General features: G+C 34.8%; 1 protein-coding gene and 1 long non-coding RNA gene across 14 annotated transcripts in view; one reads left to right on the plus strand and one right to left on the minus strand.

Annotated features, from left to right (window-relative positions):
• The window catches only part of LOC102156908, a 166,219-nt gene that overhangs the window by 83,144 nt on the left and 70,901 nt on the right, over nucleotides 1-12,174 (plus strand). The gene's annotated exons all lie outside the window — the stretch shown is intronic.
• Nucleotides 1-12,174, minus strand: part of UBR5 (ubiquitin protein ligase E3 component n-recognin 5) — a 135,960-nt gene that overhangs the window by 33,783 nt on the left and 90,003 nt on the right. For 5 of the 6 annotated variants that reach the window (XM_038555240.1, XM_038555239.1, XM_038555237.1 and 2 more), the window contains exons 23-34: nucleotides 10,443-10,594; nucleotides 9,908-10,003; nucleotides 9,449-9,572; nucleotides 7,084-7,181; nucleotides 6,123-6,271; nucleotides 5,505-5,596; nucleotides 4,301-4,447; nucleotides 4,093-4,211; nucleotides 3,893-4,019; nucleotides 3,674-3,803; nucleotides 2,002-2,162; nucleotides 1,644-1,883 (exon numbers count right to left, since the gene is read on the minus strand). In XM_038555240.1, the coding sequence (XP_038411168.1) occupies nucleotides 1,644-1,883; nucleotides 2,002-2,162; nucleotides 3,674-3,803; nucleotides 3,893-4,019; nucleotides 4,093-4,211; nucleotides 4,301-4,447; nucleotides 5,505-5,596; nucleotides 6,123-6,271; nucleotides 7,084-7,181; nucleotides 9,449-9,572; nucleotides 9,908-10,003; nucleotides 10,443-10,594 (1,635 nt within the window). The remainder of the gene's footprint in view (nucleotides 1-1,643; nucleotides 1,884-2,001; nucleotides 2,163-3,673; nucleotides 3,804-3,892; nucleotides 4,020-4,092; nucleotides 4,212-4,300; nucleotides 4,448-5,504; nucleotides 5,597-6,122; nucleotides 6,272-7,083; nucleotides 7,182-9,448; nucleotides 9,573-9,907; nucleotides 10,004-10,442; nucleotides 10,595-12,174) is intronic. The other variant, XM_038555241.1, reaches the window with a different exon arrangement.

Here is a 12,174-nt window from a genome sequence, read left to right on the forward strand (position 1 = left end):
CTTTTTTTTTTTTAAGATTTTATTTATTTACTTGTGATAGACATAGAGAGAGAGAGAGAGAGAGAGAGGCAGAGACACAGGCAGAGGGAGAAGCAGGCTCCATGCTGGGAGCCTGATGCGGGACTCGATCCTGGGACCCCCAGGATCGCGCCCCAGGCCAAAGGCAGGCGCTAAACCGCTGAGCCACCCAGGGATCCCCCAGGGGACACAAAGTCTTGATACTTAGTAACAACAGGCTCACTGACACTGTTTAAAGCTATCACCCCAAAGTCTGTTCAACAGATAAAAAAAATTTTATGTTCTAGAACAAAACCAAGGAGAGGATACAAAGAATTCACAAAGTAATACCACTTCAAGAACCAGGGGTCTCCTCACAGGGTATCAGAATCAGGAGCATCATATGGAGCCCAAGCAGATTTTGTTAACAGAATCACTGGATAATGGAGTGTATTCAGGGAGTCTGAAAATATATAGTTTGATTTATAATCATTTTCAGCAAATCCTGGAAGTATATAAGTGTCAAGGCTACCATGGGAAAGCTTTGATAGACAAATCTGGATTTAAATTCCAGGGTATCCTAGGAGACTTGACAATACAGGAAAAGCTGGGACACATACTGGCACATGGAATAAGGAGAACAGTGAGAGAGCAGATACTCAATACATTAACCCAGATGAAACCCAGAGACGAAGTCTTGGGAACTACCAAACACTAACATAGTCCTTCCTCATTAACAGAGATGTTTTCCAGAAAAGAAGAAGAGGGTCTTTAGGTCCCAAAGATCTTTATTAAACATCATTACACATATACACAGTAACAAAATCAGACTTGAGAAAACCAAATATACAAATATTTGCTAAAGATCACTATAGCCTCGCAAATCAAAGAGGTGGCCCCTAAACCAGCACCATCGGCACTACCTGAGTTTATATGAAATACAGAATCTCAGGCCCCATCCAGACCTTCAAAATCAGCCTCTGCATTTTATTAAGACCCCCAAATGATTTGCATGCAAATTTAATTTGAAGCACTGTGTTAAAAGACACCAGAATGTTTCTAAACATTCTGACTCAACAAGCTTACAGTCTAGTTACAAATGGAAAAGATGAATGAGATTAAGAATAAATAATCTTATAACCAGAACCATTTAGTTATTGAGTTGTTTTAGTCCTATTTTAGATAACATGGTTGTTGTAGAGAGTATTTTTAAATTCTAGCATTCTGGTTATTTACACTACACAATAACAAGCTGCCCCCTAGCCCAAGCCTTTAGACACAGAGAAAGTTACAGGTCTTCTCATTCCTCAAATTGGCCTTACAGTAAGCTATATCTAATGTGAGAAAAGAAGTAATGATGTCTGCAGAAGTCTGAACTTTCTTACCAGATTACTTTATTGGCATAACAAAACATGTTTTTCCATACCAAAAATAATACCCACAACTATGTATCTATTACCTTATAGAGACACAACGTATAATTTTTTAAAGTGCTCTCACATGTTCCAAATAAAATAATATCTCTACCATTTGTTGCACAAATGGTGAACATCACCACCTGAATGCTTATGCAAATGTTCAGTAAGCCAAACATGACATTTCCAGAGAAAGAATTAATCAGAATCTGTTTCCAGGTAGAAATTTACCTGCTAGACTGATCCGATGATGGTCGTGGTGGCAGTGGTTCCACTGAAAACAATTCTTCACTGCCCTGCATGGCATCTATGCTAGTACTGGCCAGAGTAAAAGGTGCAGTTGGGCGAGCAATCCCCATTCTGACAGGAACAATCAGTGACTCCGCTACATTGCACAATTCTTCTACGGCATAAGGTAGTAGTGCTTGGAATACACGCTTGCATTTTCCAATTGGCTGGGGGATAAAGTTGCTAGAGCAAAAAGGAAAATACAAGAATCTTTTATGAATCTTTTCATATATACAAAGTTATCATTACAAAAAATGTGTGTGAAATTAAAGAAAAGCCCAAATAAAAAAGGATGTCTTACTTTTTCTTTTTGGATGAAGCCATTTCCACACTAAGAATGACAAAAACTCTTGCCACTGAACGCAAAAACCTCATTGTCACAGCAATAGCTTCTTCTCTACGTCCAGGTGTATATTTGTTTTGGAGTTCTTTCACTAGTGTACCTAGTAGAGTATCTAAAAGCTTTAAAAAATTATAATCACTTTATTAATGATGAAACATCTTTTATGATGTTTAGACAAATATTTATAAAGTAAAAAGTTCTAACACTTTTTCAATATTAGCATTTCATAATAAGGATCTCAAAATAAATTTATTTATTTTAAAGATTTTATTTATTTATTCACGAGAGACCAAGAGAGAGAAAGGCAGACACAGGCAGAGGGAGAAATAGGCTCCATGCAGGAAGCCTGATGTGGGACTCGATCCTAGGACTCCAGGATCACACCCTGAGCCAAAGGCAGATGCGCTTAACTGCTGAGCCACCCAGGCATCCCTCAAAATAAATTTAAACAAAACATTCTTCTTTTTAAACAAAACATTTCTAATGTCAGTGATTAACTTATGCCACATACCTACCATGTCTTTGATCTAGAGTGGGCCTCAAATGTCTGATTTCCTTTTTAAGTCTTATAGATCTATGTATACCAATATTTAGAAGAAAAATCAAATCAAAGAAACAATTTATTTCACTTACTTTCGAGTACATAATGAAACAGGTAAAGTAGATTCAAATACTTACATTAATAAATTCATAATCCCATCCCTCTCATTAGGTCATTATTGTTACTTTCTTGTCTCATTTCTATACATGGTCTATCATATACATTTTAATTACAGAGAGCATCCAATTTCACATTATTCTGTTCTTTTTTTAAATGTTACTTAAAATATCCTTAATTTCTAAATTGCTGCATTACATTTCAACAAGTAGCTGGACTATAATCTAATTCAATACTCCATTATTAGTGGACCCATCAAGTATTTCATTTTTTAATTTATTATTCTGTGACATGACTTTTTCTTTCTCATATCATAAATTATTTCTTTATAAGTTCTGAGGACACTGATATTTTTATATCTTATGATATTATTGCCAAATTGTTTTCTCAAAGAGTACCAATTGCAGTGCTACCCCATCAATGTCTGAATGTATTCTTTTTACTAAAACCTCACCAGCACTGCACTAGGTTTTATGGTTTATATTCTCTTCTAATTTCTTTTAAAAAAATTATTTATTTACTCATGAGAAATACAGAAAGAGAGGCAGAGACACAGAAAGAGGGAGAAGCAGACTCCTCACAGGGAGCCCAATGCAGGACTCTTATCCCCACACCCAGGATCACACCCTGCGCCGAAAGCAGACACTCAACCGCTGAGCCACTCAGGCACTCCCTAATTTCCAATTTAAAAAAGGAGTAAAGTTTGCACTGTGTTACCATTAATTTTGAACACTGTTCCATACATCTGTATACTGTTGTCTTTTCTAACACATTTTAGGGTTTTTGTTTAGAATGAAAGGAGTTTCTGTTGTTAATGGAGACACTTAAATCACCCCCCATAATTCCATTCCTCTTACTGTACTGTTTAATTAGAGTTTATCAATATGTAAGAGTTTGAATCACTAAAATTATGGGAAACTTAAGTCAGAAAACATTTTCATGTACTTGTATATAAACATCCAAAGAACTTACCAAAATATCTGCTGTACACTTGACTATAAGGCAATGAGTGAAACAGTCCAGCCGAATGGTGCCACTTTGCTGATTGAGGTAAACCTGCTCTTCTGGCAAAAGATGGCCTATCCTACTGCTGGCACTGAGACTTGAGGGGGAATGAAAGACAATGCACTGTAATCACTTGCATTAACATGAGAAATACATAAACTTAAAATGTTTTTAATGAATACATACGGGTCTTTATTCTCCTGTGACCCAAACATAATCATAGATTTTAAAGCATTCCAGTCCTGTAGAACACGCTCCAATGCAAGCTGGGCAAACCTTGGGGGCTCTAAATCATGATCAGGCATATCTGAATCTAAAAAAAAAAAGGAAATAGTAAGACAAATATAATGCTTTTCCTATGTGTCAAAACTGTCAGATTCACTCACCTTCAGGATTGGCTGTTTTTCGGTTACGATCCTCCCTGATCCGAGGAGGTCTGTACTGGCAGTGCTCTACTGTCTGCCTTGCAACTGTCTGCACTAGAAACAGTAAGAGGTGCTCTCCCCTGCAAAATGGAACATCGCTGTGAGCAGGGGGAGGACTACTTAGATGTGCTGTGCTGTTTGAATTTATGTCCCAAAAAATCCCACTTGCCTGCTGTTTGGCAGAGTAACCAGATTAGTAGCAGTGAGCAGGCGATAAAGTAGATCAAGACGAGCAGATTTCTGTCCAGCAATTAGAGTTTTACATTTACATTTTTCCCAACAATCACAATAGGCTGTCGGTGACGTCCGTTTGAGTCTAGAAAGAATTCATACACAAGTACAAAAACTGAAATTTAAAAAAAACACACAAAGAGGCCTATGGAAATTATGGAAGTATAACTTATTGACACCAGATAGAACCCTTGTTAATTTTTAAATGCAAAGTATAATTCTTAAAGCATACTTAATTAGAAGGATTATTTAGTGGCATGAAGTCTATTAAAGCAACTCTCATAGAGGGATCTTATAATGACTTGGGAATAGTCACCTCCTTCGGAATGTCTTCCTTAATTCTCCACAGCCCCCATTCAGTGTGTAAGTGGTCCTACTATGTGCATCTAATAAACCCTAAAACCCTTAGGAGCAGATGTTTCTTGCTTGTGTCCTCTCACAGGACTGTAAACCCTGTTAGGAAAAGGACTCTGTTGTCTACCACCATCTAAGCAGCTACTGTGTGAGAGCACTTAGTAAGTAATCAACAAATAAATAGATTATCATTTTTATGTTTAAAGTAAGGAAGACAAATTAGCCAAAGTTCTTTTAATAAAAATCATAAATACCGATGCAGTTATCTATAAATATTTTCTACTTGTCCTGTATAACTTATTTTAAAGCGAAATAGATGGTTTTTACAAACCAATTCTCTGTTAACCATAACATCTAGACATCTGTAGCAAAGTTATAGCTGATGTTCCTGTTAAGACTGAGGCACTCACTGCAAATGTCCATGATGGAGTATTTTATTGCTTCTTAAATATGTGAAAATTAACAAACTAGCCTTGGTAACTCTATTGCTGGATGAAAAGTTATTAATTCACTTTAAGAAGTAAATAAAACATAGGTCAAATATACACATGATTCACTTAACTTCAGTGATTTCCTTTTGGCTGGAGAATACATACAAAAGCAAATGAAAAACATTTCAGAATACACTTTAAATCAAGAACCATATTTAAATACATAAAGTAGCTTAAAGAGAAGAAAACCTCATGCTTCCTGAATTAAGAAATAGAACATTATCTTGGTATAGACTATTTTAATACAGCAATATGAATCCAATTTATAATATTAAAGAAAACCAGAATTGTACTCACTTGCAATCATGACCTTTATGACAAACCCTTGCACATTCTGTACAACAACAGAGTGACTCCAACAAGCCACAAGTTCGACACTCAAAAATATCCTAAAATTAGAAGGATTAATTTTTTAAAAGAATAAATGTACATATTATCATCATAATTACCTCTGATATTTTCTGAAACAAGTCAATCACAACAAAAGCAGAGCAAAACTAATGTGTTCTGGAAAGAAAAAGTCATATATGGGTATAGCAAATACACATTAATATTACACAAGTGGAAATCAAATGTTAACCAGTAGAGCAAAAATAACTCATATCATCCCCCCAAAAAAGGTATTATAGTTATGAAATCTATATCAAGAGCTATGGATCAGATTAAACCACTGAGTGAAGATTTCTAATTTTGGAAGTATCTGATCACTAATTTAACAATCACCTCCTTTGTTTCACTTATTTAGGAATTAAATAAAAATTAATTTTCTTTGGAGAATTTTACAACTCAAAATAAAAGGAAATACCAGACTTATAACTCCAGAACTAAGAACTATAATGCAGTGATAGTGAAAGGGAAGAAAGGAAAAGAATATCTGAAGACAGCATAAATACAGGGAAATAAAAAATAGCTTACCTGGTTAATGTGCTCTGCTCCAGTCCACGTAAAACTGCAGGTATCATTACAACATAACACATATAAGGGTGAATCATCAGGGTTGGTACCTGATGGGCAAACCATTCCCATAAAAACATCTTCCTCTTTTTCACTTGAGGATACTTCAGCTAAAAAGATTAAGAACACAGTAGTTCAGATATCAAGAAAGACCTTAATCTACAGCCATTTACTACTTTACTCAAATGCAAAAGCTTTAACATTTACACAGTATAAATAAAAAACTACTGTATTTTTATTTTAAAATTGATACACAAGTCAATGGGCAAGAAATTCAGTCAATTCTGGTGCAAAAACACAGCAAAGTATAATCATAACATAACCACATGATGACAATATAGCACACATCAGCTGAATATATAGGTCCACCTTATGCAGTTAAGATTAAAGTTCTAGCTCTATTTAACAAATTACAGATAATCACATAAATTTTTTAGCCAGTATTTTAAAGTATGTTAGTCTTTTAAAAGCTGGACAGCAGGAACTGATATTCCTTACTGCATTCTGTTAAGCAGGAATTCCAAGTCAGAGGGAAGAGCATTTAGGCATCTGACCTATTGTTTCTATAAAATTTTATCACTTCCACCAATTAACTACTGACAGGTTCTATCAGTAATCCATCTTCATTTTCAAAAGATTAATCATTACATTATCCATTATACAGTTTTTTTTTTAATTTAAAAAATTACACCAGCTGTTTTTTGATGGAAAGTTAGAAGACACAATATACTTGGAATAAGAACAAACACATAAATTTTTACACACAAATTCACATACACAAAAGAATAAATTGATAGTTTCTATTCAATTACATCATTTCAATACACAGGAATTAGGTTTGAATAATATTATCAAATTATTATATGTAAAAGGAAACCCATTCAAACTAAAAAATAAGCAACTCTTTTAGGACTTAAATTACCTTTTGCAATTTTCTGGGCTGTTTCTAAGATGGTAATTGCAGCAGGATAAGCTCGGCCACTTACAGCTGACATAAAGGGGGTCATCCCTCTTGCATCCCTAAAACAAGAAAAATTATACATAAAACATTAATAATCAATTATTCCTTGATTATAAAAGAAATAGATGTTCATGATGAAATAAAAAAGTAATTTTGCTGTATTAAATAATGTTCTACCATTCAAAGAAAATCACTGGTGTTATTTTCTAGTCTCCTACTAAGAAAGAAAGCCACTTTTCTAAGGATCCTTGTCTCTCTCAACCATGTTCTCCTTTCTTGGCCTTAGTGACACTAAAGAATAGATCACCAAGGGCTCTACAGTCAAACTAATATTTTCTAGATGTGGGGATGGTAATAGGCTCTATCTCATACAATTGTGATGAGGATTAAATCAATTATTACTTAAAAGCTTTTAACACAATACTCAGCAAATAAAATATACTCAATAAATGTTACCTATTATTATGTATTTTCTCTTAAAAATGTACCTTCAGTATTCTTCCCTGAATTTCTATTCCCTCCTGTATTTCCCAAAATTTAGTCCTCAGCCACCTGTGGCTCCCTCTCTGATCTACCAAAGCAACTACCCCTCTACAATAACATAGTTCCAACATCTACACTTGTGTACTTGGTAAGTCTACTTCGGATTTCCCAGTGATACCTCATATTCAACATGTCTAACAACTATTATCACCTTTCTCCCCAAACCTGCTCTCTATCTGACTTATGTCAGCCAATAGCATCACTGTTCCTAGAAACTAAGATAAAAATTTGGATTCTTCATGAAGACTTCCTTCTAAATCAATTTTTTGCTCTTATATCTAATCCTTCTCTTCCATTTTCCAGTTCAGTTTGTTGTAACACACATACTAAAAAAGGTGACAAGTGGACACAAAAACCAAAACCTCAAACTCCAGTCTCTACTCTTGCCTATTTAGACAACACCAAATGATTGAGGCAATTATACAAAATAGTACCCTTAAAAACACCATAAATCGAAAGTAAAACTTTTAAGTGAGAAAATAAAAATATATACAAATACATACATACATACATTTTTTTCTATCTTTTTTTATCTATCCCTCAAACCACTAATAAATTAATAAGCTGCTTCTAGAGTAATAACTTATTTCCAATTCAGTGACTTATTTTACTAGTGGGGCAGCCTTCATTAAAGTAATCATAAGTTCATAAATTGGGTCATTATGGCCTAAGGCCAATAAGGCTTAAACAAAAACTCCCTTGCCCTCAATAATAAAAAACTCAAACACCTTCTTGTTCTAAAATATGAAGAGGTAACATAAGGGTGATGACTGGAAGTCTGAATTCTGGAACCAAGAGACAGACCACATTTAGAATTCCAGCTGTGCCACTCACTAGTTTTGTGACCCTGGGCAGTTAATTAACCTTTAAGACCATTACTTCATGTATAAAATGGGAATAATATTGCCTATTCCACATTGATAGAGAGTTTAATAAAAGTAGAGTGTGGCATAGATAAGAGCTAACTTTTATAAAAATGCTTATTATTATGAGTTTGGAGTTATTTTTAAAGATTTTATAAGAGAGAGCATACAAGTGCTCAGAAGTTAGGGAGAGGGACAGAGGAAGAGGGAGTAGCAGACTCCACACTGAGCACAGAGCCCAATGTGGGGCTCAATCGCAGGACCCCAGGACCATGACCTGAGCCAAAGGCAGATGCTTAACCAACTGAACCACCCAGGAGCCCCTTATTATTATGAGTTTGTAAAGGAACAAGGAACATAAACAGCCATGCTGAAAGCAGCACTATATAACGTTAATGAGGATTTGCCACACAATACTTATCAAAAACTTTGCATAATCTCATTATGACTTTTCAAGGCAAAAAAAGATTTCCAGAGAAACCATCAGAATCATCCACAGAGTTTTAGATTACAAATTCCAGGCCCCATCCCAGACCTACTGAGTCATACTTCTAGTGCAAAGCCTGGAAAAGAATCTGTATAATTTTTTAAGTTCTCCCAATGACAATGACATAATTTATGAATTCACATTTGAGAATAACTATACTGTGATCTTTTTAACTTATATACATATACACACCTCCTAATCAAGCTCACATAAAATTAGTTTGTATTTACTTAGTGTACACTGAATTATACTGAGAAGGGCCCTTCATTGAAGAGAGCTTGGTTAATTACAGAGGGAATAAAAAAATGCTAGATTCTGATCAGTTATTTTAAATTCACATTAGATAACTGTTATCCATACACTGCAAGATCAACTTAAATAGTACAGGGAACTAAGCTAAATCTTTGCATCAAAAGTATATTAAACTTCTTACTTGGCAGAGAGGAGTTCTCGTAAATAGGGCTGCAGAACAACACTGTCGCATAACAATTTTAATATAAAATGAGCATTGGCCTTTCGATCCTTGGACTCTACTACAGATGGCTCTGTGGAAGGACCTGTAATTAAGCAGATCCATTTGGTAACAAGAGTAAACAAAACAGAGTGAAAGAATATTCTGGAATAACATACCACGTATCTATTAAATAAGCCATCAGAAAAATATTCTAGTATCCGTAATAAATTAGTAACTTCATTATAGAAAATTTAAATACATTAACACACTTTACAACTCTGTTCATGATGATGTGTATGATCATACACACAATTTCACTGATATATGGAAGATCTAATTCAGACAGATAGTTTTCAAGCCAGGAAAGTATCTTTGAAATCAAGTGTGGATCTGTAGAAACCCAAATGCCTAGGCAGATAAAATAGTACAGATTCTCACCTGGAATAGTGGAGGTGCTTGGTCCTTGACCGGTACCAGTCGCTGCTGTGGTAAGAGATCCCACAGCAGGGGCCAGGATAAAATCAATGTCACCATCTTTCAGTAAACAGAACAGCAGGATGTACATCATTATAGGCAACATATCCCTAACATGTTCTCTTAACTGGCCTTAAGGCTTTTCTCTGTAAGCCAAAGGTCAAATCAGACAGAGGTTTAAGTGGAAACTTGTTTTCCAAACTATACGAGAAGGAATCCACTAGATAAATTACTGACTTATTGTGATGTATTACTAACTAGCTTCTTGCTAGCATGGAAATACAGATGTCAATGAAAAAGTTTCTAAAAAAAAAGAAAAAAAATTTCTAGAATTTTAAGTTATAAACCCCTTAAACCAAATCTTTACAACTAAATTAGTTTACTCATTATGCTACTTTTAAACATTTCAGATTTCTAAATATCCCATTAAAATGTTTAATTTCCTGTCTTTCAGGACCTTGTTTTTTGGTTAAACACTAAATAAAATAACAGATCTTACCAGGATCCATCGCAGGAGGGTCAGGAACCCAACTAGGGGGAGCTATGGGGGGTGAAACTGGATCCTGGTGGTCACTGGATGAAGCTCCAGCTTCATGTCTACCCAAACCAGCTGCTCTCAACGAACGTCTCATCATTTCCCGTAATCTCAAACTAGAAGAACATGGACAAAATTGGAGCTCACTACCATGGCTAAATGTAATGAAAAGGTGCACAGAACTTCTCATCTGAGATCAAAGTTTGTTCTATAAGCAAATACTCCAGGCAAGGGAAGTGAAGTACAAATGCCAATTCTGGAATCACAGAGTAAGTCAGTGAGGGATAGAAATGAAACTGGGAGCACCCAGTTCAGCACTAAAACCACTATATTAAGCTCCCACACAAACTTAAGCACAGGGAACAAAACTTACGGTGAAGATTAGAAAATAATCTTTCATACAGTTAAGGTAAATGAACAGCTGAACATTAAGACAAAAAGAATTTTCTGTCCCCTGTTTATAATCCAGTAAGAATTAAGTTTAATAATAAACATCAGCAAACATACTGATTAGCACAAAACCAATACTGTTAGCTCATTAAATAAATCCCTTTGCTGTGATCTCAAAAGCAATTGAACTAATGTCCACACACTTTGTTTTAAAACAAAGACCAATTTAGATTTTTCATACCAAAAAAAGAAAAAAATGTTTTTAACAGTACAACTTGCATCCCAAGGAAAATTAATGAAACTGGAGCTTATAAAATGTGTTGTTAGATTAATGTCTGGGCGTGATTTTTTTTCTCCTGCTATATATATATGTATAAAAATACTGCACAGGTGTGCACATCACTAAAAAGAAAAGGAAATAATCACAAACACAGACCTTGTGAGGGGAACTGGTAACTACCTGTATAAAAATCTATACCTCTGAATAAAAGCTTACAAAAGCCTACAGAATTAACATGTTACAAACAGCAGTTAAGAGAGAGCACATAAGGCAAATCCCTTCCATCAGCCACAATTTTAGAGTCTCTAAATGAATATAGACTAAAAATTCAATTATAAGGGCCAGGTAACACATAAGGGACACCATTCTCCCATGCAAATTTAATCCCAAAGTCATGACATTTCTCTGATGTGAAAGACCTACCACTTTACCAGATGAGCACATTATATGTCTACAAATAAGTAATTTAGAAAGATTTTTATTAATGTTTGACTCTTCTAATTATAACTGTTGTGTGATCCAAGGGTAAATGTGGTTTTCCATATCAACACACTTTCCATTTTATAAGGACATTTTTTTAAAAAGCTTTACAAAGATTTCTTTTGGAGGTTACTTTCAGGAACACATCTATTTTATAAAGCTTATATATGATGATGTACCTTTGGGAACAGAAACATTCTTTGGAAGATTCTGCAAAGTAAGTTTTAACGTCTCAAATAATATATCAGTTATTTTAGTATTCACTATCAAGAAATACCTATAGTTAATTCTTTTATGGTATTGATGTCTTCCCTCTCCCAATTCAGATATCTGAGTTTAAGAGTATTTGGAATAAGGAGGGGTACAGGGCATAGGGATTATTTCAGTCAAGGTCACTTCCCTGTCCAAAGACCTCACCCACAGAAAAATTATACCTATAATTTGGTAGGTAGGTAAATACCTACCTTACTAGGTAACAGCACACATCAGGGTGACTGTTCACACTGTGATGTTCCTAAATAATCTTAATTAAGCTCAACACAGACA

This window comes from Canis lupus, chromosome 13, assembly GCF_011100685.1.
Source record: "Canis lupus familiaris isolate Mischka breed German Shepherd chromosome 13, alternate assembly UU_Cfam_GSD_1.0, whole genome shotgun sequence".
Lineage (NCBI taxonomy): Eukaryota > Metazoa > Chordata > Mammalia > Carnivora > Canidae > Canis > Canis lupus.